Source organism: Callionymus lyra, chromosome 13 (assembly GCF_982586985.1).
Source record: "Callionymus lyra chromosome 13, fCalLyr1.hap1.1, whole genome shotgun sequence".
Taxonomy (NCBI): domain Eukaryota; kingdom Metazoa; phylum Chordata; class Actinopteri; order Syngnathiformes; family Callionymidae; genus Callionymus; species Callionymus lyra.
The window spans coordinates 17,287,138-17,314,737 of NC_141830.1; the positions used below are offsets into that span (position 1 = coordinate 17,287,138).

The 27,600-nt window shown below is 36.7% G+C and overlaps 2 protein-coding genes across 2 annotated transcripts; one reads left to right on the top strand and one right to left on the bottom strand.

The window, feature by feature from the left end:
* The first annotated feature begins 709 nt into the window (after positions 1–709).
* Positions 710–15,158, top strand: mnmip1 (manchette microtubule inner protein 1). Its single transcript, XM_087805882.1, has 17 exons — positions 710–882; positions 1,212–1,366; positions 1,442–1,499; positions 3,145–3,254; positions 3,338–3,419; positions 3,504–3,565; positions 3,643–3,682; positions 4,533–4,627; positions 4,931–5,032; positions 5,282–5,336; positions 8,609–8,650; positions 8,726–8,843; positions 10,003–10,165; positions 10,538–10,615; positions 11,500–11,696; positions 12,198–12,261; positions 12,342–15,158. Exons 1-17 carry the CDS (start codon positions 879–881, stop codon positions 12,372–12,374), a joined length of 1,458 nt encoding a protein of 485 aa, XP_087662008.1. The 5' UTR covers positions 710–878; the 3' UTR covers positions 12,375–15,158.
* Positions 15,159–16,090: 932 nt separating this feature from the next.
* eva1ba (eva-1 homolog Ba (C. elegans)) lies at positions 16,091–26,776 on the bottom strand. The gene is made up of 4 exons (XM_087805433.1): positions 26,484–26,776; positions 19,174–19,275; positions 17,299–17,389; positions 16,091–17,233 (listed from the first exon to the last, which is right to left on the bottom strand). Exons 3-4 carry the CDS (start codon positions 17,363–17,365, stop codon positions 16,815–16,817), a joined length of 486 nt encoding a protein of 161 aa, XP_087661559.1. The 5' UTR covers positions 17,366–17,389; positions 19,174–19,275; positions 26,484–26,776; the 3' UTR covers positions 16,091–16,814.
* Positions 26,777–27,600: the final 824 nt, after the last annotated feature.

Consider the following 27,600-nt stretch of genomic DNA (forward strand, 5'->3'; position numbering starts at 1 on the left):
ACCACAACGTTTTACTCCGAGTTCATATTTGTACAGAATCCCTATGATCTTTTTGTTCAATCTAATATTGATTTTAAAGTATATTTTCCCGTCAACTGGCCATAGGCTCTTATACAAAGTAGAGAAACGTGTTTATTTTATTTAATATAACAGGATTAGGATTATTATCATAACACGTAGCCATATACAGATAATTTCCAAAATCATTGAATTGAATAGGTTTCTTGTCAATACCGCTCACACTACCCCTGTATCACGTAAGTAGCATTGGAATTTATTGTCAGAGCTTTGGCTAATATTTTTGCGCGTACAAGCAGACAATGAACAATAAGCTGAATATTAAGACCTAGCGTTTACGCTCTTCTAATCAAATTGCTCTATGTGCGAGAAAAGGGTTCATTTGACGGCTCCTTTGCCTAAGGGGACGTACAAAGTCAGATTATTCTTATTCTTATTCTTATTAATTTGGTTGATCGTAACTTCACCTTATACATAATGCAAAGAACGGTACATGGGTTTAAGATTTAACTTTGTTGCTTCACAACAATGTGGCCACAGTCTATTTTTAAAGACTCTGTTAATGAGCCTGTATTCCACAATATACTGTAAACCTGTATTACCCGTTTGTCCTTTAGTCCGCCTTCCTGCTCTCTCTCTCTCTCTCTCTCTCTCTCTCTCTCTCTCTCTCTTCCTTGCTCACTGCATGACCCGTCCGACTCCATACCACCGGCTTGCCATGACAAGCCTCAGGAAAAGTTGCTGAATGTTAATGTTTGACAAGTAGGAAGAAGGGCCTCGGCTATAAGACAGCAGCAGCTAGGTTTTCAGTTCTTCTTTCCGCCTTGAAGGGATTAAATACCTAACAAGAAAGACAAATAATGGGTGAGTTTGGATCATTTATTAGTGTTAAATCGACTGTGGTTTTGTTGAAACCAATCAAGTGTTGGATAAGGCTTTGTTTACAAGGTGCTGTGAGAGGTGTTTTTAGCTTAAAGGAAAATGTATTGAAAGAGACAAAACATGCAATTTTGGATTGGGATTTATAATGTTTAAAGTATAAAAATAAACAACAGGGGTATCCGAAATAAATATTCAAATGAACAATCTTAAAGAAATACTCTAATAGCAGTGTAGCGTTTATATGTCAGGTCTCATCACTCCAGAGAATGAGAAATAGAGTCTAATTTTCTGCCCCATTTACTGAACTGCAGAGGTGCTCGTGCTGGTGGACTTCGAGGGCACCATGGCAGACGAGATCACAGTGCACGTGGGGGATGTGGTCAAAAACGTCAAGGCCAGCGAGAAAGGGTGGCTGGAGGGGGAGCTGAACGGCAAGAGAGGCATCTTCCCGGCCAACTTCGTCAAGGTTTGTTAAAGCGCCACAAAAACTTGATCTCTGTGTTTTGACGGTGGATTTTTCTGAAGCAGTCTTTAATTTCAGGAGGTGCCACTTGACCTGAGGGGCAACAGCAAGAGGGAGCCCAGAGGAATCAGAACAAGTAGATGACTGGGTTTTTACTTTCAACCGTTAAAGTAACATTTACTCAAATGTTTATGCTAAGTGATAGTAATGAAAAAAAATCAGTGCACTGTATGATAAACAAACAGATGGTAACAAATTATTTTGCGGGATACATAACTTTTGTTTCCAATAATCAAGCTTATATAAACTCATATCTAGTGCTATTCTTGGCATTATAACGTACACAGGTTTGGAATAGAGACATCTCTTAAATGCGTACATCCATATATCTTTCTATAATAGCTATTGGTACTTTAAACTTGTTCCTTATTCTGAACCTTTAGGGTGATCCACAAAAATGAGAGCTATCTGTCAACCATAGATACAAATTTAAAATATAAAATTTGAATTAAATTAATAAACATTCCTTTTCCCTTTTGGATCTCATTTTTAAAGGGTCTAATACAAAGCATTGTAGAGCATAATTTGAGCTGACATGTTAAATGACGTGTGAAAAACTTGCCCATTGTGAAAAGTCTCAAATCACATTTTATATATAACTATTTTCACTGTTGAACAAGCAAGATGTGAACTTGTAACTTGGGCGCTGTATTGTGCATTGATTGCGTTACCCAGAATCCCCAGGCAAGAGTACAAAAGAAAACGCACTCAAAGTTGTGAATGTGCTCCTTGAAATCAATCAATGACGATGACATTACTTACTTAGAACCTTATGCATCAGAGGAATAAAGGGATTAGAATACACTAGAAAGAGAAGCCATTAACACATGGATCATACTTGATCAAAACTTGAATTTGGAATATTATTTTAAAAAAAACAACGGATGTAAAGTGATGATTCTTTTTTTTCCTACAGGTTCAACATTTGTCTTTAATAGTATAAGACGTTTTTACTGATTCAACTCATTTCAACATCTCTTTAAAATTAAAATAAACATTTGCTCTTTGTAATTCATTATTCTAGGTACGATTTGACATTTAATGTGAATATGACTTGATGTGCTTTTGCAAAATGTTGGACATGTTTGTCATGTTTGCCATTTTCTTGCCAAACAGCAAAGTTAACATGCTACATTTTTTACCTTTTGTCCGACAACTATTTAAAAGCTCAACCAAGTGTCCACTTTCTCAACTTTCACCTCGTCTCCTTATCTAACAATTGTATTATAAAGTAGATTACAACACTTACTTACTGTAGGAGCGGCATCCCATAATATTGCCAATTTGATGCCTCATATTTTGGAATGCAGAGGGCCAAATTAATTTGCTACACCCCTTATTCAGCTTTTAATTAAATCAAATGTCCACCGTGAGTATATTTGCTTTCATCTTTTAATATGTTATAAGCTGTCTCTCAATAAAAAAAGGTTTAATTTCTAATAGTAATATAAATAAGATATGTTCCTTAAGGGTGAAGGTTCATACCTCATCTTGAAAATACACCCAAGAATTAAAACAAGATGGTCGGTGTCAGCCACCTTCCCAAATAGGTGAGCCATTGTTACACAACCAGGACAAGAGGTACAATGTTCCTCTCAACAGAGAAGTAAAACTATCCGAGTTCGACCTATTGAGAACTTCATGTGAGAAAAGATTGGTTCTCCATAAACAATCAGATAATTAGTTCATTCTTTGACACGGTTTGTTGATTTGCGTCACAGCTCAGCGGAAAAGGCAAGCAAGACAATGTGAGGTGCTCTTCCCCTACAATGCTACACTTGAAGATGAGCTGGAGCTGGTTGTCGGAGAGACGATTGAAATAGTTAGAGAGGTTTGTTCTTTTATTATAGCACAAAGCCAATGGAAAATACATTTCGAGTTAACACCCGTTTTGTCTTGCACTTGACCCTGCAGATCGAGGACGGTTGGCTGATGGGGTTAAAAAAGGGTAAAGTGGGTGCATTTCCATCAAATTTTGTCAAAGAAATCCCCATTTGTGAGTGATCTACATTTTTCTTCTTTAGTTCATGTCTCTATTCTGTTTACATGTATTAATCGTATGTCTTTTTTTTTTTTGAAGTCAGTAAAAACAATGAGGGCAAAGCGAGGCCCAAACTCACAGATGCAGTGTTCAATAAAGAGGTATGTATTGTAGAAAAAAAAATTAAAGAATCCGTTTCAATAATAGTGACACATTTGCTCTTTTTTTTTTTTTAAAGATGAACTATAGAACAAGTGCACGGAACAAATCTAAAAGTGGTGAGTCTGATTAGGAATCACTCTAAGAGTACTTCTTAAAAACATGGAATGCCTATCAATACACAATGAATCCAGTTCAGTTCATTGATTAACCGGTAATTATTTGTTGTCTTTACCTGTGTAGTTAATAGTTTAGTATTAAATGTGCATTTCAAACACAAACAGGAAAATACATATAAAAAGTTAATAATACAATTTTAAATATATTTGACCCAATACTATCTTAATTCTATGTTATGCTTATAAATGTTATATTGCTACCCTTTCAATACAGCGACATAATTGTTCTTTTTAAATAAATGAATATGACTTTGGAACTACTTAAATATTCAGACAGTAACTTCAATATACTTTTCCATAGGAATTCCTTTTTTATTTACACGTTCGGATTAAAAAAACAATCCACATTCAAACAGAAATATTAAATCTAGAAGTTTGTAAGATTAAAATAATAAATTATGTTTAAGGTTGATCTATTTTTTGTTTGTTTTTACTAGTCCAAAGTCATGCCTGGGCCCCATTTGTGGCCCATATACCATATTATGTGTCATTGGATTCACGTAATTCCCAAAATTGACACTAGAGTTTAAAAAAAAACATTAGCAAAACCTAAAAACCTGAAAAATTAAAACTTGTGAATAGGAAAAGTATTTTTGTTTTTTTTAAACATTTTCGACAGAATGACTTTCTAAAGACTCTTTGAAGGAATCTTACCAAGACACTTTTAAGTAAACATAATAATATTGAGATTAAATAACAAAAGTAAATCCATCCAAATATTGATGCAGTTCAACATATTAACTTGATCACATTAAAATAAATGTACTCTATTTGTTCTAATGTTCTTCAGTGATCGAGTACTGCCAGGTCATGTTCGACTATGAGGCCAAAGCTGAAGACGAGTTGGCTTTGAAAGCCGGCGACGTGGTAGTGCTCCTGAGAAAGGTTTGACCCCAATTCTTACGCTACAGGTCAAACAAAACGTCTGTGACTCGATGACCTTTTCAGGTGCATTTTCTTGCCTGACTAAGCCATTGCAGTTGTTGGGTTCCAAACCAGTCCGACCAGTTGAGGGACTCTGCAGGCAGTCATGTGTCTAAATCTTCAAATAATGACACAGCTGACAGAGATCTTGTGCAGATCGAGTCGCAGGCTTTTTCTTTTATTGTCCTGAGAGAAGCAATTTCCTCATCCCAGAGGGTCCAGCGGACTTTGAGGTTTTCTCACTCATTTAATCTGCTTCTCAAGGAAGCCGAAGATGAAGGCTGGTGGGAGGGCGAGCTAAACGGACGTCGTGGCTTCTTCCCTGACAACTTTGTCATGGTCATACCACCAATGGACAGCCTGACAGTAAGTAGATTTGTTTGAGTTAAAGCTGGACTTTAAGAAACACGTTTTTAATTCAAAACATGATGTTTATTTAACTTTTTACAAGTTGGATAATTCCCTTGCTGGTAAACAGTCACTCCAGAGTGAGTCATGGATGACTTGTGTTTTGGAAAAACCTTTTTATTCCAACCAAGTGTAAATGTACTGAATAATAATCTCTTGGAGATTCACAGGCCATTTGCTTTTTTTTTTTTCTCTTTCCTACTTCAGTCTGGGAGTGGAGCGAACCAGCGGCCTGCACGCAACAGCGTCAAGAAACCAGCAGGTAAAATACAAAAAAAAGTTCAGGAAATTCTGAGTCATAACTTCTCACAAGAGTCTTGACAGCCTTCACACTGCTGACGGAAAAAAAAAATGGCAGAACAAAATGTTTTTCTAGCTTTTGAAGGGTCATGGGTTTTACTCATACGATACTTGTAGAAGTTTGTATGATGTACTTAAACACTCCATAAAAAGAGACAAACACCTATTTTATATTAGAGATATCATTTACAAGTAGTCGAGAGATTCTGTGTCGGCTTGCAACGATGCATCCATTCTTACTGATCGTGCCAGTTGGCTCACGTGCTCAAGACAAGAACGAGCAGACACCGAAGATGTGGTTAAGCATCCTGTTTTGAATGAGAGCATGTTGGTTGCAGATTCTTGCATCATGGCCATAGGTGTTTCTGATTGTACTTTTAATGTTTTTACACAAGAGTCTACTCATTTGCTTTTCATGAAGCATGAAGTTGTTTATATTTTCTTTAAATAACAAATTAAAGATGAGTCTGTGGAACTTGGATCTGGTACCTTCACTTCAGGTTTTCCTCGCACAGACAGGAAGTCTTACAGTTAAGCAAGAAAGGGGGGAAGTTTGGAGTGGTCACATGACACAGTTGAGAAGCCTTTGAGGAAACAAGAGGGTGGAGGGGCTGATGGGCGCTCTCAGATTTTGGGCAGCACTTAAACACTTCTCACTGGCTGTTTTGCTTGAGAGGAAATGTTGCACAAAGCTTTACGCAGTCAAGGTAGGCTTACATTTCCTTCTCGGGTCACTTCCAGTCTTTGAGTTATTAAATGCTGTCATTTGAATGAGCGCACTTTGGAAGTTGTTAGTGTGTACAGCTCTGGTGCCAGAGTGAGAGGAAAGATGAAATCTCTCACCTCACCCAGGTGTTGGAGAAACCTGAACCAACTCCTTGACTTGTTGACACTCCTGAGATATGTTAATTTAAGAACCTGCTCCGACCTGAGCAGCTTCTTGTGTTTAATCCTGTTCTTAAACTGGAAAAATTCACACTATGTGTTCATCAAAATATGATCTAAAAGAATAGGTTGCACAGATTTCTCTGGCCCTTTCTGAGACCCAACAGCAGACACAGATTTTACCCTGCAAACTGAAATAGAAATAATTTTCTAAATAAAAAAGAAAATAAAAGAACAACATTTAAGACTTAAAAATACTGTATGAACTATTGAAACTTTTGAAGGGAAAAATAACTTATTTTTACAGAGAAATGCAACCATTTTTTGTTGATGTCAAGTTTCTGTATTAGGATTTATTGTTTCAAGGAGTAAAAGGTTTCTTTAAATTAAAAAATGTAAATGTTTATCATATGATAATTATTATGATTTCGATCATTGTGGACATAGATACGGATAAATTGGTTTATCCATGCAATCTTAATTTGGATCCTAAATGAGGGGTTCAGATCAGAATAACTCGATATTTTTTAAGTTATAAGGTTTATCTTAGACCATTATTTACTTGGAAGTGATCGACGATTATAAGCCGATGTTCTTAAGCTGGTTAGATTTGATAATATGTCTTATTTCATTGTACTAAGTAGAAATTATTCCTTTCGATTCATGAAGTCAACTTTGGATCGACATCAAACTATCTTCCGTATTTAATCCGGAGGCCACTTGACACTTGATAGATGATGATGATACAAACTTTTTCTTGCCACATTTGGGGAAATTTGAGATGATAGAAACAAGTAAATGGTTGTCTCCGCTCTCAGGCCCTTAAGGGGATAAGATCCATCTCGAACCATCTTATTAAAATTCTGTTTACAGTGTTAAATGTTAGGAAATAATACTGTGTAAGTAAGTAAGTAAGTTAGTAATTTTTATTTGTATAGCGCTTTTACAGAACAGGGTCACAAAGCGCTTAAACAATCAAAACAATATTCAATAAAGTATATACTTTAAAGGTCAAGATAAAACTGATAACACAACAGGAGTTCCAGAAAATCAAGGAAAAGCCTGAACAAATAAAAACGTCTTAAGATGTTTCTTGAAGGAGTCAGTAGATCCATCAAGCGCAAAGAGAGAGGAAGATCGTTCCAAAGCTTAGTGCTACTGTGACACTGGCTTTTAAATAATAGCTACAGTATCACCGCCTGCTGTGCAGTAATAACATATGAGAAGCAAAGATATAAACAACAATGTATAAAACAATAGGTCAGGAGGGACAATTGTGGCGCGGTTCATAAAAAGTATAATTTTCTCTTTTAGCATGGTCAGCTGTGCACAGAATCAAGTTCTTAAACTGTGACTGTAGATTGAATAGAGGCATCAAGATGATTTTCCAAAAGCAGAAATGAATGCTTTTAAGGCTTTCTCTGGCGGCAAAAAGACCAAATCACATTATGCTTTAAAGACAGGAAGCAACACATGTAAGAAGAAAATTGAAAATGAATTTGCCAAGAACTTAAAAAGTAAAAAAAAAGAGACAGCAACAAGACCGTGTACGTGTTGTTATTGCATATAAACTAGAAATATGTAATACTAATAATAGGAGTTGGCACATTATTTCATTAAAATATTGAAATGCAGATGGTTTACATTTTATATTATTGATATATTTGTATATTTAGGTGTCAGAACCAATATATAATATTTTATTTGGAGATGACACAAGTGACACATTTACAAAACCAAGAGTACTATAACTGCTAGATCAAACAGAGAGACAAACACTGTCCTGAGTCGGAAAGTTACAAAAACTTTTCGAACTAACAGCCATATGCTCAAACCAGTGCTTTCCTTAGAAATTCTGGAGCCCCTTGTCGCCAGGAGCACGGTTTTGTTGACTCTGGTTTTAATTTATTCAGTTGATTTGCATTTAGTAGACGATTTTATTTGCCCCAGACCGTTCAATGTAGCAAAGCTGTTCCTGCGTTTTTGTCAGAACAAATTAAGGGACATTTTAAAATACTCTACTGTAAATCATATTTTTCTCATTTCTTTGGGTCATCCTTGGACCATCATTATGCCTTGTTGTCTATAGTATATTGTCTCAGTTTTTGTTTTTTACCAACCGGCAAGAAACTTGATTAATGGCACATAGCTATGGTCTCTTAAACGTATTTAAACCACTGCTCAAACTACACTAAGATGAGGAACTCATCTTAAAGACACATTTCAGTAATAAGAGTTTTACTTCAATCTGCTCCAGTTTAATGTCTTTATTAAATATGGTGAAAGAAGCACATTGTGAGAAATATAAAAGACAAAATATAAAAACTGAAATAATCTTTTTTTTTTAAGATATCCCAGTGATGGACAGAAGCCCAGCAGGAAAGACTAAAGGTTTGTTTATAGAATAGTAGTTTCTTCTGAATAATGTGAAAGATACATATAAAACTTTGTAATAATTTTCTCCAGATGATAAACCTGAGACTAAAGATTTGAGAAGCAATCCCCCAACCAAGGTCAAACTACCATCTCTGAACAAACCTAGCCCTCCACCCGTCAAAGACAAACCTCAAAAGATCACACCAAAGTAAGTCAACCAAATCCTCGCCTGGCAAGTTTTTTAATACAAAGCCAACAATAACAATTGAACTGAATTTTTGATCTGAGAAAAATGCCCAATTACATTCTGTCTACCAGCAAACGTCAAGAAGACTTTCTTCTATTTGCCTTGGGATAAGAAAAGCAGCTTTTTGATGTAAAAGGTTTTGCTCGCTGCCACCAGTTGCTATGGTGTCTCTAAAGAAGAATGCCAGGATGTTGACCTTTTAGTGGCACAGTGGAAACTCTGGGATGAGTCAGATTGGGACTAAATAGTCGCGAGTGGCCCATTTCCTGTTTCCTGAGCAAATACACACACACTTTTGAGAACAACAAAAACAGTACTGTTATTTAAAGGGGGCTTCTAATGACTCCTTTATGCATTAGATTTTTAGGTGTAACATCTTGAAATTATAATTTCACATTTCTTGAAGTGCTTTCCTTTGGAATTCTAGGAATTCTTTATTATTTAATCATGAGAAAAGAAAACTTCGCTACCACCCTGCACCTGCAAATAGAAGATTGAAACATGCTTAAAAAAAGTGATACATGTTTTTATTCTTATTTCCCATTATGCCAAAACAATTCTCATTCTTGCCAACTTTCATTCAAAGAAATATGACAATAAAATATGTTTGTTTTAGTACAACAAAATATCAAATTACCATTTCCTCATCTCATTTCCAAGTTGCAATCAATATGAATACACTGTCCTCATGAATTATATGAATGAGATGTTTAGGAAACTTAATAATTTACTGTCTGCAGTTTTTTGGTTTGTGTTTTGACACTTACACATACACTTTCAACCACAGAAACGAGCAGTGGTTAAAATCTGTCTAAAGCACTGGCAGGAAGGACATAGACTATCCTCCTGTGAAAATGTTTGCCAAAATTGATTAAAAAATAAATCATGATTCAAATAGTTAAATAGGATAAAATGGAACAAATAATAATACCACCAAAAATCACATTGAAAGTGTAGATGTTAACAAAATTCTAATTTTTTTATTTTTACCAGTAAAAGTTCAAAGAAAGTCAGTTGTTAAATTAGTCTTTAAACATGATGCTGATATTGTCCAATTTCATTTTTGATATTTGTCGTGTTATGTTTGTGTCACATATGTTGTAAAAACTTGTTATTGTAGATCCAATGGTGAGGTGCCGTCACTTTCCCCCAAAAAGCCAGAGGAGAAAAACGACCAGTTTGATGGAATAGAGGTGCAGACAGACAAGCTGAGCCACCCCACAGCCAACAGAGCTAAACCTCCACAGAGGAGACCGCCATCGGCTCTGATCACGACCACACAGGTATGTCAGGGACGAAGGCAATGAGGAGCCGGAAGCTTTACAGATAACCTTTGGAACCATCTACCAGATGAGGAAACTCCCTTTTTTTATCTTTATTGCAGTACAGAGAATATTTAAACAAAGCTCTTTCGATTCACAACAAGCAGGAATGCAACAAGTAGCACGTATGAAAAAGAGCGCCTTCTTTGGTGTATGTAGCTCTTGATCGAGACAAGTTCAGACCTGAGCTGAAGGAAGTACAAAACACATTTAGAAAATGAAGTAAGAGGAGGGAAAACGAAAGAGGGGGGAGGCATGAGCGAGATCACACTTCCTACTTGGCCTTCACTTTGTTCTAAAAAAAATAAATGTAATTCTCATTTTCTGATGCAGAACATCGCTGAGCTATCAGACTCATCAGATTCGTCACCAAAAAAGGTCCAGGAAGAGAAACTACCATCTTTACCCAAGGTTGGTGTTTACTATTTCTACTACTCACAAAGCTACTGTGTAATCAACATAAGCGTAACCCTAAACAAGTAAGCAAACACAACAAGCATTTATAATTATTTGTACATTTATGGCCTTCATTTAATAATACTCATTGTATGTATTAATGGTGATTGAAACAACTGAAGCACAAGTGTATATCTAAAAAAAAATTGTATTTTATCTTTTATCTTTTACATTCATCACAATGTGCATCTTTCATCATATTTTTTAAAGACATTGAAAAGCTGAAGAGTGAAGTAAAACTTGTGTAATATTCATGCAGCGTTTATTAGTGATGGGCTGATAAAGCTTCATGAAGCAGTGTCATGTTGTTTAGAGGTCAGTAGGTGGCGCCATCAGTTTAAAAATGTTGTGATGTTTCATTAGAACAGTTATTGAAAACAAAGGATAATTGTAAAATTTAATACGCTGCTTCATGAAGCTTCATCAGAGCACCCCTAGTGTTTGTGTTGCAATTAAACTTCCAGCCGCTTAATGATTGCATTCCTTACACCCTCCGCAGCTAAAGCAACATGACTGAGGTCAAGAGGATACAGTCGACTCCAGCAGCATTTAAAGCTGATATTAGACATATTTTGGTTTTGAAAACAAATTTAAAGCAGTTACGACTACGTTAAGAGTCATGGGGTCTGTAACTTCTCCAACACTAGTACACAGGCAATACTACAAATATATATATCGCATTATATCGCAAACATTACTAAGGATGTACAAGTAATTATGTGAATAAAACTGTTGAACCCTTACTTTAGAAAAAGGCTCAAAGGCAGTTCTTACACCAACACTGTTATTAAAAAACAACCATACACTAACACAAATGCCTATAAATTTTTGTTTGACAGGCGACAGAAAACTTGATCCCTGCAAAAGGTAAGCCGGATCGACCTAAAACACCACCATCGAGTAGACCAGTACCGCCTAAGATCTTATTGGAAAACAAGAACTTGAAGAATCATAAAGAAGAGGCCACAGTGCAAAGCCTGCAGGCAGAGATCAAGGAGTTGAGGATGGCATTGGAGTTGCTGCAAACACGGCACCTGTGAGTTCTTCAAACATAATCATACCATGGCTGAAAAATATACCTAATGGTTTTATGTCTTAATATAGTTCTCATATTGGGCAGTTGGTAAAAGGCATTTGTATTGATGTACACGTTTATTTATTTTTTCAGGCTTTTCCTTGATTTTCTGGAACTCCTGTTGTGTTATCAGTTTTATCTTGACCTTTAAAGTATATACTTTATTGAATATTGTTTTGATTGTTTAAGCGCTTTGTGACCCTGGTCTGGAAAAGCGTTATACAAATAAAAATTACTTACTTACTTATATTCCAGCTTTAGATTATATATTTCACAATGACCACTAGAGGTCAGGATAATTCAGTTCAAGGCTATTTAAAGTTTTTTTTTTTTGTTGAATTCATAACATTGATGACATTTTGTTTTTAAAACGTTTAACTTCTATTGAATTCTATATAAATTGTATATGTCACTATTTCCTTTTTGCTTTTCTTAATATGAGTTCATGTCTTTATTTCTCAGACGAGACATACAGGAAGTGAAAGAAGAACTGAAGGAGGAGAGAAACAAACGAATGGCACTTCAGGTCTGCGTTTATCACATACACTTGTTTTTTTTCCAGTGGTTATGATGACTGTTCTTATTCCGTGGTTCAATGTCTTGCAGGAGGATGTTCTGGTTTTGAAGATGAAAAAATAACTCCCTGGATGGAAAACGTTGACTCATTGCCAATTGAAAGAAGATATATTTATAACAGTCAAAACAGTCTTATTTTAACAGAAAGAGAAAGTTACATCATGGATAAGGAAACAAAGGACAACCTTATGAAAAATAGATATTTCTGTTAAATATTTACAGGCTAGTAATTAATAAAATACGGTAGCGAGTAATGTTTATGTGGCGTAGATTCATCATTTAATCAGAGTGTAATATATACAGCTGTATAGAGAAGGAAATATTTCAATGGCACGTGGACAATCTGTATATGCAAGAATGTAATTCTCTATTCATCCACTGGGGGGCGGTAAAAGACAACCTTTTTAATAGTTGTTGGATTCATAAATAACGATATTCTCAAAATGTGATTGGTGCCTTAATTCATAACAGGGTTCTATTCATTTACTAGTCACCATAGTTCTGTAAAGTGAAAGCCTGACTCACTCTCAACACGAAGAGTGAGTCATTTGTTGGAAAATAATAATCTTACCTCTCCATGTTGGACCACCTCAGCTTTTTAGTGTTCTGGCTCCGACCAGTTGCAGGTGGTGATGTTGGTGTTGTTCCAGATGGACAACATCTGGGGCTCATTATCAACAGGGATATTTCTACGATGGGAACATGCAGGGGTTCTAGTGCTTCGAGTATCTTCTGATTATATTTGTTTGGTATTTAAAGAATCATGGCTATTATAAAGGAAAGTAAGAAACATTCAAGAGATCCAATTTACAGCAGCTATTATGGAAAGAGGCAGGTGACTACCAATGAACATCAACTATAGTTATCTGATCGAACAACTAAAAAAGTTACTTTTAAAAATGTAAAAATTCTAAAATTCGAAATATGTTTTCCATCACCATATGGAGACATACAGTAACCGTTTGATAGTAATCCATCTCAAATAATCATGTAGTCTAAAATCTAACAGTAAAAATGTTACATTTGAGATTGTTGGCTTGTCGCAGCTATTATCTAGAATAGATAATATAATTTCCTTATCAAAACAATCAGCAAACAAGTTAGTCAAGAGATTGTCAGACTAAATCAAGCAAACATGTTTGTATTGGACACAGTCATTGGATTAAACCACAGACTGATAAGAATCCCTGACGGACATTTGTGGAATACATCTTGACGTACAGCCAGAGCAGAGTTCGACTCACACGGATGAAAGTCAGGAATTCTCAGACGAAGTCAAATGTAGCTATAAATAATCACTGATACTGGAACGGTTTCAGAAGCTGAACCATGTTGCTGAAAAGTTGCTCAAGTGCGTGACACATGGATGGAATGGAATCTACAATCAAGCCAAAGTAAACTCATGATTTTTAAATCTCTTGTAGTTGCAGTCTACCTTTTCCATACTCAAGATTTCCTACAAGTCATGTTTGTTCAACTTAATCTCTTTAAATCTAGTGTTTTAGGCAAAATTAGAAGCAAACTCACTCTTTTGATACACACAAATTGTTGATTTCTAGGACGTAATCATCCTTCCAGTACTTTGTTCTTGAAATGGTAGAGATCCATTAATGAAGTCATATTAACTGTGAAGACCATGTTTGTTAATATGGCCGCATTTAGTTTATAAATCGACAAAAATAACCTGAGATATAAAACAGCATAAGTAACTTTTTAGTAGCTAAAGACGTTTTAAATAATTTTGCAAATAAGCAGGATGTCTTGAGTTTAAAATCCAGTCTTGTTTACTGCTGGTGGAGTCCTTATATATCTATATAAACCCACATTGAACCTGAAAAACACCTACAACAATTAATTAATAGATTAATAGATGATTCTAATTTTCAAAGATAACATATGGTTTGGATGAATTCGAAACAGAACCAAGCAGATATAGTTTCATAAATAGGCCAAAAAACAAGCTTAAAGAGAAGCCATTTGTTTGAAGCTAGCTATCTAATCCAAGCTAATATCAAGCTTTTTAAGTTCGTTTTAATACTGTTTTTTCCCAATAATGTAGACAACAAATGCACAAAGAACACAGATATACATTACAGTCATAAGTCATGTATACACCAAAGAAGGCACTCCTTTTCATACGTACTACTTGTTGCATTCCTGCTTGTTAGCAGTCATAGGATGAAATTTGAACGTGTTGTCAGTCTTTTGGACATCATAGTCTTCTGGGAAGTGAGTTGTCAACTGTGGACACGTTGCATAGTTGACGCCACTAGGTGGAAGAATTCAACTGTAAGTTCTTCAAACTAGTTCTTCGTTCCCAGCAGCCAATGTTTGACGTCTTGACAAACGAGGAAAAACAACCACAAGGGGGAACAGAAAAGGTCAAGAGTCAAGTGTTGACATGGAAACACAAGCTTGCTGAACTGTTTCAACATATTTTACCCCCGTGATAGGACGACTGGAAAAAAAGTAATTGTAGTAATTAAATTAAGTTTTCTACTTATTTATTTAAATATTATTAAAGAATATAAACTTTTTTTTTAATGTTTTGCTTAAAGAGAGCCACATACGTGCCTAAAAGCCTATAAATGTAATATGTATTTATTTTTATATATCAATGTATTTTAAACCCAATGCTTTTGTGTTGAGATATGTCTGTAATATTTAATTTATTATATATTCAGATACATTGTTGATTTTAAATATATTACAATTACAGGTAAGATTAAATGCAACAAAAATTAAAAGCAACTTCTGTAAAAGCGACAATTTGAATAATGTTTTTTTCATTTCATTTTATTTATTTCCCAAGAGTTGTGTTCTCTTAATAAACAAAATGCCTACTAATGTGTTATACTAGTTTTTTTTATATAGTGATGGTTTGATAAAGCATCATGAAACAGTGTCATTATTTTGAGAGTCCACTAGATGGCAGTTTCTATGCACTATTTTTCTTTGTTTTGAACTGTTCTAAAGAAACATCACATCATTTTTAAAGTGACCACCTACTGGCCTCTAAACAACAGAGTCCTTTACTACATAACTCAAAAATTGTGGGTCAGAGACCGATTTTTATATATATATATGAAGCATTAAGAGACGGTTGGAGAATCTGAAATAAGAGCGTTTATATTGTTTACAAACAAATGTATACACTGAGAATTTGGGATTCTGACACCATTTTAACACTAGTGGTAGGCAGACACCTAACAAAGATTGGGTCTTTAAAAATTATTTATTTATTAGGATAGAGGTTTTTTTTTTATAAATGTTAAAAAAAAGAAGTCAAGTCCTGCTAGAGAGTTGGCAATTAATGGACATTAAAATCACTTCATTGTCGTGCTTCCTGGTGTTTTGACATCTATTTCTCTTTCAAACTTGGGTGTTTTAAACTGAAAAAAAAATGGCCTCTATCTCATCATTTGAAGGTTGATCAGAAACTCTCAAATATTTACTTTAAACATGACCTCTTCTTTAGCCACATTGTGTTTAGCTTTTCATTAAATCAATTTCCTGTGATTATAACAAATAAAGATACTTTAAATATTTCACCTGGTAATTCAGAATCATGAAGACAATTATTTCAGACTGATACATAAATCTTGTAATTTCCTCTTGGTGGTTTAAGCACTTAGAGATGCAGACATTTTACATAACAGCTTTTTTCTTTTCTTTTCTGTTCCCTATTCTTTTGTAACATCTAATCTAACCACAAACCTAAAATAAGAAATTCACTGAAATTCAAAATATATTTTCACAACACACAAATGAATACATCGCATAAAAACATCAGTTTTTATTTTCGTTATGAGACAGAATGCAGTGTAATCCAAAGGGCATCGTAGTTGATTAGTTGAAAGTTGATGTGTCCACGAGCCATCTTTCATTGTAGCCACTAGCTAACTGACAAATATGATCGTAGAAAATGCTTCTCTTCCTTAGTTCCTCAGTTAACGCTGCCCTTCTAAAGCTGTGAATATGTAGAGTTTATTCGGACTTCCTCCTGTTGCCTCCCGGATTCTAGTGAAGCACTGAGAGTTGCACATTAGCTCAGTAAAAAGGGTAAATAAATTAAGTTTGCTTCATTTAAATGAATTTACAAGATGATACGAAGGTCACTTGTCTTGCTCCTCTTGATAAATGATCAACATTTACACAGGAAAAATAAACTTTCTGCATTTGATTCATCGTGTAAAGATCTTCAAATAACTTCTTGTCTTGTTGTTAACTTGTTTAGTTTTTCAGTGAGGTAGGCTTTTAGCACCATCATTGAACTGCTGATTTATTGCAACAAAACTTCTTTGGCGACAGAAAAATTGGCATATAGGTTTTCTTCTGGATTATTTGGGGTTAATTGTGTAACACTTAAGGTGCAATATCAGATGAATAGCTCTGTTAGAGCCAAGTTTATAAAGTCTTTATCAAGTCTTTGCCTGTGTGAGTTGTAACAGGCGCTCAAGTCTTTCTTTCTGCTTCATAGAAGTCGGCTTCTCTGCTGGCGTACTAGTAATAGTGCACCCTTCCCAGGGTTCCTGTCCCCGTCCCGAGGATGTCCGGTTGTCCGTTCCTCCAGATCTCCCGTATTATCCGTTCTCTCTCCTCCAGCCGCTGCGCTCTTTCCAACTCCTCCGCGGACGTGAAGACGTTGACGCTCAGAGTCCCGTCCGAATGGTTGGAGTGGTTTCCGACTGGGATTTCAGTGACGGGCAACGGGACCGACGTCTCCACGTCGATGCCGTCCTCGTCGTCGTCGCTGTCGTCCTCCTCCTCGCTGATATCCTTTAACTGTTTTTTCTCCGGCGTGGACGAGACGACTTTGGTTCGCGGTTTACAAGAGATGCGGATGACCAGCAGGCAGAGCGTCAGTACCAGACCGAAACACACTCCCAGTACGAAGTAGAGTCCGAAACTCTCTGGATTTGCTAAAAGAAGAAGGAAGAGAATTGTTTTAATATCGCGGATGACGGATTTATAACATATATTTTACCTTTAATGTGAGCGTAGGCAGCTATAGTGTTGCTTAAAAGATCCATTTCCTTCTTCTTCACGTCCATCTTGTTGGTTTCTTTTTCCTCCTTCTGAAAAAAACAGTAAGCCAGGAATTAAATTTAACCTACAAGAGAAAAACCTCTTCGCCCGTTCCATGATGCAGAAATGATGGATGTCAGTTCCAACGACCGCGGCGGTTCCTCATGTGCACGTTGGTGGGCAGAACGACGCCTCCGAGTGTCAAACAAAAGCTTCTCTGTGTTGAAGTGCTGGCTTCATGTGGGATCATCATAATGTATCTGACACATGGCGAACAGCAACTGCCTTTGCTATCTGAACCCTGGCAGAGCGTTGTAAAAGAAGTCAGAGGTCAAATTTCCAAGGAGCCCCAGAGGACACGTTCCTGCTGTATGGGACTCTTAAGTATTCAAGGACTCCTACTTCAATTTGAAAAGTTTGTGGGAAATGAATAGTCCGGAGATTAATGTTTCTGTTTACACATTCTGACCCTGAACTTTGAGTCTGGCTCAGATACTTTTGACTTTTGTATCCATGACATTGAACATTCCAAGGAATACGCTTGGGAACATCAAGTAATTCAGTTCTCACAGCTATAAAACTGACATCATGTCAAGTTTGTGTTTGATTACTTGAACCCCTGTTGATCTGTAAACACACCTGAGCTGATGCAATCTTTTAATCTAAATCTGAATAAAAAAGTCCCTTCCCGTCATTTTCTTAATCGTTGAGATTTTTGGGTTGTTGCGTGTCCAAATAAGCTCAGAATTACTAGCTTGTTTGTAGTTATATATATTTACGTACAGCCCTATGATACTTGTATCGTGCAAACACAGTAGGACTATAAATGTAAATGCTTGTTTACAGAAACATTTCGTATTTTTACTCTGCTAGTTATGGTTGAATGGTTATTCTAACATATAACCAAAAAAGTGCAAAGCAATTGACCAAGACATCACAAAATTATTTTTTATTAACATTGTACTCTATAGTAATTTTTTTTTTATATTCTGTTTAATATGTTGACTCCAAATACTTTTTCCATAGACTTTTCTGGATCCAGGATAGAGATTACCATCAAACGTGTGACTCAAACTAAAAAAAAAAAGGAGTAAAATATGTAATAATTTCATGGAAGACCATATGGTTGGTGTGCTTAAGGAAAAATGTAAATGTGGATGTGTCAGACAGAAATGTTAAAGCAAAGATGGATCTAATATTAAATTTGGAACAGTCGTGAAATAAAGTCATCAGAGTACTTTTATTTAGTTTGTCCTCGCCAAGTATGACTCACACAATCCCTGATGTCACTGAGACTCTTTAGTTAAAAAAAAAAAAGTTGAAACTGAAATGATTAGTAAGTCTTGCTATTGAATCATGATTCATAACTAGTAACTTTTTTTTACCCTCCCTCCCTGTCTCAAAACCATTTAAATGTTCAGCTGACCCAAAGACATCACTCGGGGAGTGATGTTTTGCCCACACAAATGAACAAAATCAGCCTTCATGCCAGTTCTCTTAATTTCCATGTGTTTTGGGTTTGGGTTGTGTACGTAAAATAAAACTCTGTTTTTTGGGAAAACTGCAAAGAGCTCTGATGCCGTCCCACACCAACCTGTGAGCACTAAAGCAAAACACATGTCACAGCGAAGGGATCATGTGGACGTCGGCAAATTGCACAAACCACATGTTTATGTTTGCATTTGCTTCTAAATTGCAGTGACTGATAACTTCAGTGTTGGATTTTTCAACATTGGTAGAAAAAGCAAAAACATAAAAACATACAACCCACGTGTTTAGAAGAGAATCAACGAAAACAATGTCTTGTTAAGGTAAAGAAAAGTTAATAACTCACCTCAAATAAAACTTAGTCCGATCGCATAGTGAAACGAAGAATATGTGGAAGAATGCTCTCTGTTTGATCACGGCTGTTGATCTTTGGTCTTCGTGCTGAACCCTAAAAGCAAACAGAGGTTTTAGAGAGAGAACATTTTTTTTTCTTCACTTGTTTATCATTAACTAATAAAATGTTTTTGAGAGAAAGAGCTACAACTTTTTTTTATGGTTGTCGATCGTGTTGTGTTCATGCTTAAATCAAAGCTTGCTGCACCTTTTCAAAGAGGTTTATTTAAAGAGGATATAGAGCCAGGTTCAGTAGTAAAACAACTCCACTGCGGGCTACAGTTGTTTTAGCAGAGCTCAGAGAGATTTGAACTTGCTGACTCCTGGCAGATCCGACGTACACTACGCAGCCGCTGACAGAGGCAGCGCTTTTAGCCACAATGTGACAGTGGTCTCCACGGCAACATACTTTCCAGGCCACCCCCTTCGGTCTCCACGGGAGTGAGACGATGGGGCTTTTGTTTCTACTCTTGCACGGCAGGGATGGACCAAAAGCGCTGTCTTCCTGTTGAGCCGACTTCCCGACTTGTTTTCAATTATGAACCTCATCTACTTGCCCCCTGCCAAGCATAAGCCTCTGTACTCGAGGAAGTAGCTCATCATTAGCAGAGCTCAACCTTTCAAACGCTTGTTTTGGTTTTTATCTCAAGAGTTATGAAGTAGGTGAGAAGTTGTCATTCAAGGTCAAACCTATTGCACTGTAGAAGGGAATCAGGAATGTGCACAGTACATGATCAGGAGTTGGTTTATGGCGGTGGAAGACAGGAGAGTCTTTCTAAAGAGTAATCATGTGAGCCTGTTGTTCTGTTTTGTTTTACCTCCAGGAGGAAATTATTAACAGTCCCCTGTGGAGTCTCATGACCCACATCTCTGTCACAGACATTTCTTCATCAGCATTGCTATGTTTTATGTAGTAACCCAGTTACTTACATCTCGTTGTTTAACTTTTTTTTTTCCAAATACAACAGTCCTATAGTTTACCAACTTCTTTCTTTCAGGAATGAAGCTCCAGAAAACTCTTTAATTCAACCTACTCTAGATATAATAAATGTACATGAGAAACTGTCTAGCCATATTTCTGACTTCATTAAAACTAATGACCAAAGCTTTTACAGGATTCATTATCCGCTGTTGTCTCGACTTTGATTGACAAACAATTTAAACAGGAAGTCGGCGTGAATGAGGAGGCTATTTATGTTTCTGTTTGGTTTAAACCCTTAGGGAACCATCCAACTATCATGGCTTGTTTTCATTAGTTGTTATTCATTGAGGGATACTAAATAAAACAGAACACAATGGGCCTTCCTTCCCACAATGTTTCGACAGGACACTCTGAGAGCAATATCCGGGCAGAAGCTTTCCATGAACAACATGTCAAGGATCTGGATATTCAGAGGGAGTCCGTGGGTCAGTTAACACGTTCCCATCAAATAAATCAACAGTAGTTTCATAGACCATCCAACCACAACAGTTCTCATCCAAAGTAAATTCAGCGTCGGGAGTGAGGATTGATTGATACACACACAGGTTCGAAAGGTCAGATTTCCCAACAGGCCGTGGTTTTTTGTCTTGTTATATTTACACACACCAGAACCACAAAAGGAAGATTAATTTCAATTCAGTGACCATAAATACTTGTTTTGTTTGAAAGCTACACTATACAATTCAAGTCTTGTGCGAATACTTAGAGTCAGTAAAGTCGTCTGCTTGTATATCAATTCATTATCAACATTCTGTGTTGGAAAAGTAGTTTTTAATTGGCAACCGTTGGGAACTTCTTTCTCCTCAGAAATAGTCAATAGTAATAGTTGCTACCATTGTGTAGACTGTAGAGCCGACTCGCACTTATAAAGTTTTAGGAACAACACTTTTCACCATCTAGTGTACACGGACCAAAGGAAGGTGTCGGTAGAATAGTGGTAACATCCGAGTACGTAGACACACACCAAAGACAATGATAGTGAGAGTCGGGAGGCGGCAGTGTTCATGTGATGCGTCACAGGAATCTGTGCCCTAAATGTGTAAAGAATGCTTTGTGTTTGAGTGAACAAGCACAGAGATGGAGTCGGAGCCAAAAACTTTCTAGAAACTAAGGGATTCATTTGTATCTCAGGCTGTGAAAAAAATGGTTTAATCACCGAAAAGGAATGAAAGTGGTTCCTAGAGTTGAAAGTAGCTATTAATTATACAGTCTAAAAAATAGAGTTAAAAAAAAAACAATGTATAATTGACGAGTTATTTTGTAGATCAGGGACTCTGTAGGCTGAGAAAGCAATCCAACAGTATTTTTTGGTGAAGCTCCCATGAGAGAAGGGACTGACTCACAATAACGACATTGATATAATAAGAACAACCATTGACCATTTTGGGCTTTTATTTTGGTACTTTGTGGACAGGACAGGAATGCCTGTGTCAATGTTTAACCGTGCCGTGCAGGAATCCTAAGGCTACAAAAGATTTGTGTTTTACAAGCAGCTATTGAGAGAAGGCAACAAGAGAACCAAACAACCCCTGGCGGGGTAATCATGTGAAACCAACAAATAGAATTGGGGTAAACATCAGAGTCGTTTTTATTTGTTTGTTACAGGCTGAATAAGTAATGAATGGATGAGTTGTGAGGAATAAAGAATGTTATATACGTGTCTCCCTACTAGCATTTTAACCACTCAAACTTGGACTATGGGAATAACCAGAGAGGTTGCTATCCATATATGTTCTGCTATAAAGGAAATCGATTGTGTCAGAAGTTAGACATACTGATGGATAAACTTGTAAAGAAATACATTAAATTATATTCTGACATTTGTGATGACAGTTATAGAATTGTTTTAATTATTTCTGTTTGACATGGAAGGGCTAAGAGACTTCATGCTGTGCTCCAACTGTTGTTTTTTTCCTTCGTGTCATAGAATCTGATGCAGAGAAGGGTTGTTGCATCTGGAAGCGGAGAAGGCATGTGGTTGCCATCAAGGTCCAGACATTGAGCACGAGGTGAAGTTCAACCCAAACACACCAGGGTCAGCAGAGCATTTGAAAATCATCCCGTGGTCTGATTTATTCTCTCCAGGCCTAGATCAACAAGGCCTAGGTGTAAAGGTCGGCTGGTCGAGGTTGCCCGGTGCCTTTTTCCTGGGAATTTGAAAAACTGCTGAATGTGCAATTCATCTTGAAAAAGACACAAGGGAATTTGTGAGGCCTGAAGTAATTAGTCTACGGAACAAGATCCGGTAGTTGCAGGAATGCAACTCTTTCCGAACCTCTTATACAGCAGACAACTGTAACTCATGTCCAGATGCATAGTGCAAAATATACTGTCTATACTTGTATATCATGTCATGATCACTGTGGAAGACGATGATCTGAGTGTGAAGAAGCTGGTGATGATCTGATGAAGCTTCATGAAGCAGTGTCATTATAATCAGAGTCCACTAGATGGCGTTCAGGTCACTATATTCCTTCGTTTTGAACAGCTGTTCACACTAAATTTTAAAGTGATGGCGCCACCTACCGACATCTTAATATCATGACACAGTTTCATGAAGCTTCATCAGACCATCATTACAAGAAGCTTTCTTGCATCTGAATTAAGCTTAAAGTATATTGAAGAATCTTTCACTCAGGATTTTGGTGGTGAGTATTAGTTCAATTCCAGAAGTCCAAATGTATTTCTACAGTCTTGGCAACATGAAAATGCAGATTGTGCTTAAAAAACAACTAAAAAAACTACTACTCCAGGGAAGCCAAAACCTTTTTAAAGGTGGGCCACATTGGATGAGTTGGGCCAAAGTCTGAGCAGTGACATTATAAAAGAGTTATTTCATTCAGAAGTTCAAAATAAAAGCATCATTATCTTCAACCAGTTGAATACCAAAGTTAAGAACTTTTTCACAAAGAGTCAGGATGAACATTTTCAGTATTTGGGAATTAGCATTGAGAAGCTATAATTTGCTTTATTTTGAAAAGCGATCTTTTTTAATAGCCCATTTAAACTTTTGTGTTTTTTTCTATCAAAAATTAAACATTTTATATTATATTGTTGAATATTACAGTTTCTGCCCAAGGCCCCAGGACATTGTGCACATGCCTGATCTACTCTAACGTCATCAGTTTTATCTGAATAAAGACATTCACTTATCTCTAAGCCTCTCTGGGGGTTTTGCATGAACATCAGAGGAGCAATTGTGTTTCTATTCAATGTGTCTGTGTGCACTTCTTTTGAGCTTGCCCTTTTTTTTTCTCCATTCAATCAATAACAGGTTTGCAATAAAAGGCCAGTCAGTGTCCTGGAATCAACTTTGAGAGAAGCCAGGCTGGCACTTTTCAGACACGTGAGCGATAAATGTCAATAGGTTGAGCTTGTGTTTCAGTGCGAGACACAAGTTTTATACAGAGTAAGACTTTGAATCATTCCCTGAGTTTTTACACTGTGTCATGACATGTTACCACCGGGTGCTGCTTGTCCTGGGAAGAGCTACGGTGTAATGGGAGTGTAATGGAGATATGGGACTGAGCTCGGGGTTAGGGCAAGTGGTTAATAGCTGCCAGGTGTGCTTCTGATGATTCACGGTTAGAATGCGTTTGCTATGTAAATCAAGATGGGCTATCTTATGAGCCAACAACATACTGTTGCCATTAATGTAAAACAAGCTCTTCAACAGAATAGTGCTCCTTCACGATCAGACCTTTTACTCATTTACACACATTTCAAAAACTCACCTGGTTTAAAGACCTTGCTCGATAACTCGGTCCAAAAATAAAGTTGTGATCTCACCGCTTTTCATCGATTTTTGGACACAATCCAGCAGCGGGCTCGGCACCACACATTGAATCAATTACACGAACGCCATGCATTATTTGGTGACCAATACCCCATGTTGGTGGACACATTTGTAAAGACATAACAGAGGTTTCTTGCTAAGAACACATCCACTCATGTTACTTGTTCGCTCCTTAAAGACTGGAGCATAGCTTGTAGATAACCACACAATTGGGTTAATGAACTATATAGAAAGTAGATTTTTTAAAAGTCGTTTTAATGCCACTGCACACTGGAAACTGGGCCAAACTTTCCCCCAAAGACACTGTTTATTTCCATTACGATGTAGAAGACACGCAAACTGACATTTTTAGTGTTTGTTTACTCATTACTGTGTGCAAACCTCCTGGATATACTCGAATATTCCTAGAGACTACACAGACAAGGCCCCTAAGAGGTTGTCTAAACATTAACTCATAGACAGTCTTTAGATAACACAGAAATATCATTGGACGTTTAGAAGATTTTAGCTGTTGTGGCCAAACCTCTCAGTCGTGCCTATTTTTACTAAAAACAACCACTTGTCAGTATTACTAACAAGTTCGGTTAAAACTGGAAACCTTTTGAAGTTAATTTCTTTAAGTGCCCATGAAAAACGACATGCAGAAATGAGAGTTTAGACACCTGGTTACAAGTGATTTACACATCGTCACAAGTCTTAAAATCCACACTTTGGGCACGTAAGCAAAAGCTTGCACCATCTCACTAACAGAGTGACACCTTGAACAAACAAAAGATGGGTCATTCTATGAGACCAGTGAGTTTTGTGTCAGGTCCATTTATATACTTTATATTTATATATATGTATTTAAAAACTTAAAAATGGCTAATTTTGCTTTTGCTGTGAATCAAATAATTTGTGTTTGAATGCCGTCGCTTTTTAGTAGTGATGGAGCTTCATGAAACAGTGTCATGTTGTTTATAGGTCAGTAGGTGGCGCCATCACTTCAAAAATAATGTGATGTTTCATTAGAACAGTTGTTCAAAACAAAAGAAAATAGTGCAGTCTATTGGACTCTGAAAATAATGACACTGCTTCATGAAGCTTCATCAGACCATCATTTCTTTTTTATTAATTTTCTTTTTTTTTTTAAATAAGAACAAGAAAGGTATTCCCCAAACTTCCGGATAGAGGTAGAAAAATGTATCTTATTATTTCATATTCATGGGTCAATGTGAAGGACCTTCCTGGATGCCAGAAATACATATGCAGTGTTTCCGGCCACCGGGTCACCTTGACCCAGACACTGCAAAGGGTTAAGATACTAATCTAAATTCTGCATATGCATTATCGCGAACTACACCATAATAGACTAGATTGTGTCATGGGGTTGAGAATTTAAAATGAATATTAATTAATCTGCTCTATGCAAAAAAAAGTCACAATAAAAGAGATAACATTAATATAGAGATTATTTTAAAACTTTAAGGTAATAAGTGGCTTAGATTAATATGATTGTTGAGCCCACGTAGGAAATGGTTCGGGTTTCATAGAATTATCTGCATAGAAATACATAAGTTAAACATACTTTGTAATTTATCAAACAACCTTGGCATAGACATAGATATTCCACAATGTCTCACTTACATAGTAGAAACACTATGAAACAAAGCACACACAGCTAGTCTTGCAAGTATGACGCCAGTTTGCTAACCTTGCCTGAAGGTCTCATAAGCACATCCACCTGGTAGACCTCTGCTCAAACTAAATGGTTGTTTTTTTTCCCATGATTCCTTTGTAGAACTGCTTAGACTACAGTTAAAAAAATAACATCTTTATTGGAAGGTGTGAATACTATCTTTAATGACGATAAGATAAGATTTCATTGTGGAAAACTTACTCAAAACATTTTGCCTTTATTATTTTAACCGACATATCCAACTGTGACCCCTGACCTGGAGTAAATAGTGACTCAACAAGCGTCCCGGGGAAAGATAAGCCACGATCACTGATAAGAAGGATGCTGGGGTCAAGCATCAGTCAACTGTTCTAAGCTAGCCTTGAAGGGGTTTGTAAACCAAGCATTCTCACTCATATCTGAATCTGCTGGTGGGACTACACAAAGAGTGTAAATTAAACGAATCACCGCCCTTCCCTCATCTCACCCTGATAAGGCCACAGATGGGAGATGAAGCAGATGTTCAACTGCTGTTATAGTGCTTCTATACAATAATCTAAAGAACATTTAGATGTTTTCATGAGTCTGTTGGAGACATTTCCCAGATCATCTGTCATCCCTGATGGTGCAAAAATGACAGGATATTTTACTTTTATTGTTCAGAGGTGACATCTACATCATCAGGAGCAACGTAACGTTGGACAGCTGCACATCCCGACTCACCTGATTCTGCCTCGCACCATTACATTAACCATCTTAAATCAAAAGTCACTAGAAACAAGTGGTGAAATACTAAACTTGGAAAAAAAAAAGAAATGTTTAACTCACCAGATTGAAGTGATTAATAATCCCTTAAGATCTCTGACTCCTTACAAGTCCAAAACTCAAGTCTGCGTTTCATCCAAATAGTACGGAAAGAAAACAGAAATCTGCATTTTAAACATGGCTAGTTGAGTTGGTTCTCTGTTGCTGCTGTGGTCAAGCCATGAAGAGAGAGTGTGTGAGACTGCTGGAGTGAGTGTGTGTGTGTGTGTACACAGAGTCTGGGGAAGAGGTGGTAACTTCCTCCCAAAAGTTGGAGCCAGAGTGAGTAACAGAGTTCTCTCCCTCCCAGCTCCAGTCTGCGAGAGGCAGGAAAAAGCTGTCATTCAATCCCTCGATTCAAGTGGAAAAAATAGGAACTGCCAAAAATGGGCAAGCCCTGGAGAGAAGGGGCGGGAGCAACGCGGCGGTTGTTGTGTGGTGGTTGTCGTTCGTGTATAGCTTTCATCTTTGTTGTTAAGGAAACTGGAGGCAATTTATACAGTTTTTCCATTCATGCATGAGCTTCAGAGAAACATCATTGTGCTGATAGAAACACACATGTGATATCCATGTGAGGAAGAACATGCATTTCATTTGATTTACATGGGCAAACTTCTCAAAAACATCTGCTGGTGAGAATAATCTCATCTTTATCTCGACTTGTTGTTAAGTTGCTATGATTATTAGTATTATTTCGAATCAAAAAGTATTCAAACACAATAAGAAGGATTCCTGTAAAGTTAAAACTAAAACAATCTTTGCCCCTCACGGTACATTTTACAATATAAAAGAAAAAAAAGGAAGGGAAAAAAGGAGTGCTGAAACAAATCAGGCACACATTGCATTTAAACAAAAGCAGCAGAAATATATAGTAGCTATAGTTGCAAACACATACACACATATGTGAAAAAACTCAAGTACTAAAACAACTATGGAAATTCAACTCAGTATTCGTACATTTTGGTGCTTCCTTAATTAAAACAAGAAAGGGGTTTCCACAGTTTATCAAAGTTCGTACATTGACCACAAATACACAATCTAATTTTTTTAAGTTTCAAAAAGTGTAGAATATCCTTGAGCCACTGTGTATGTGAGGTCCTCCACTTCAGTAAAATTAGACAATTGCTATTATTTGAATATG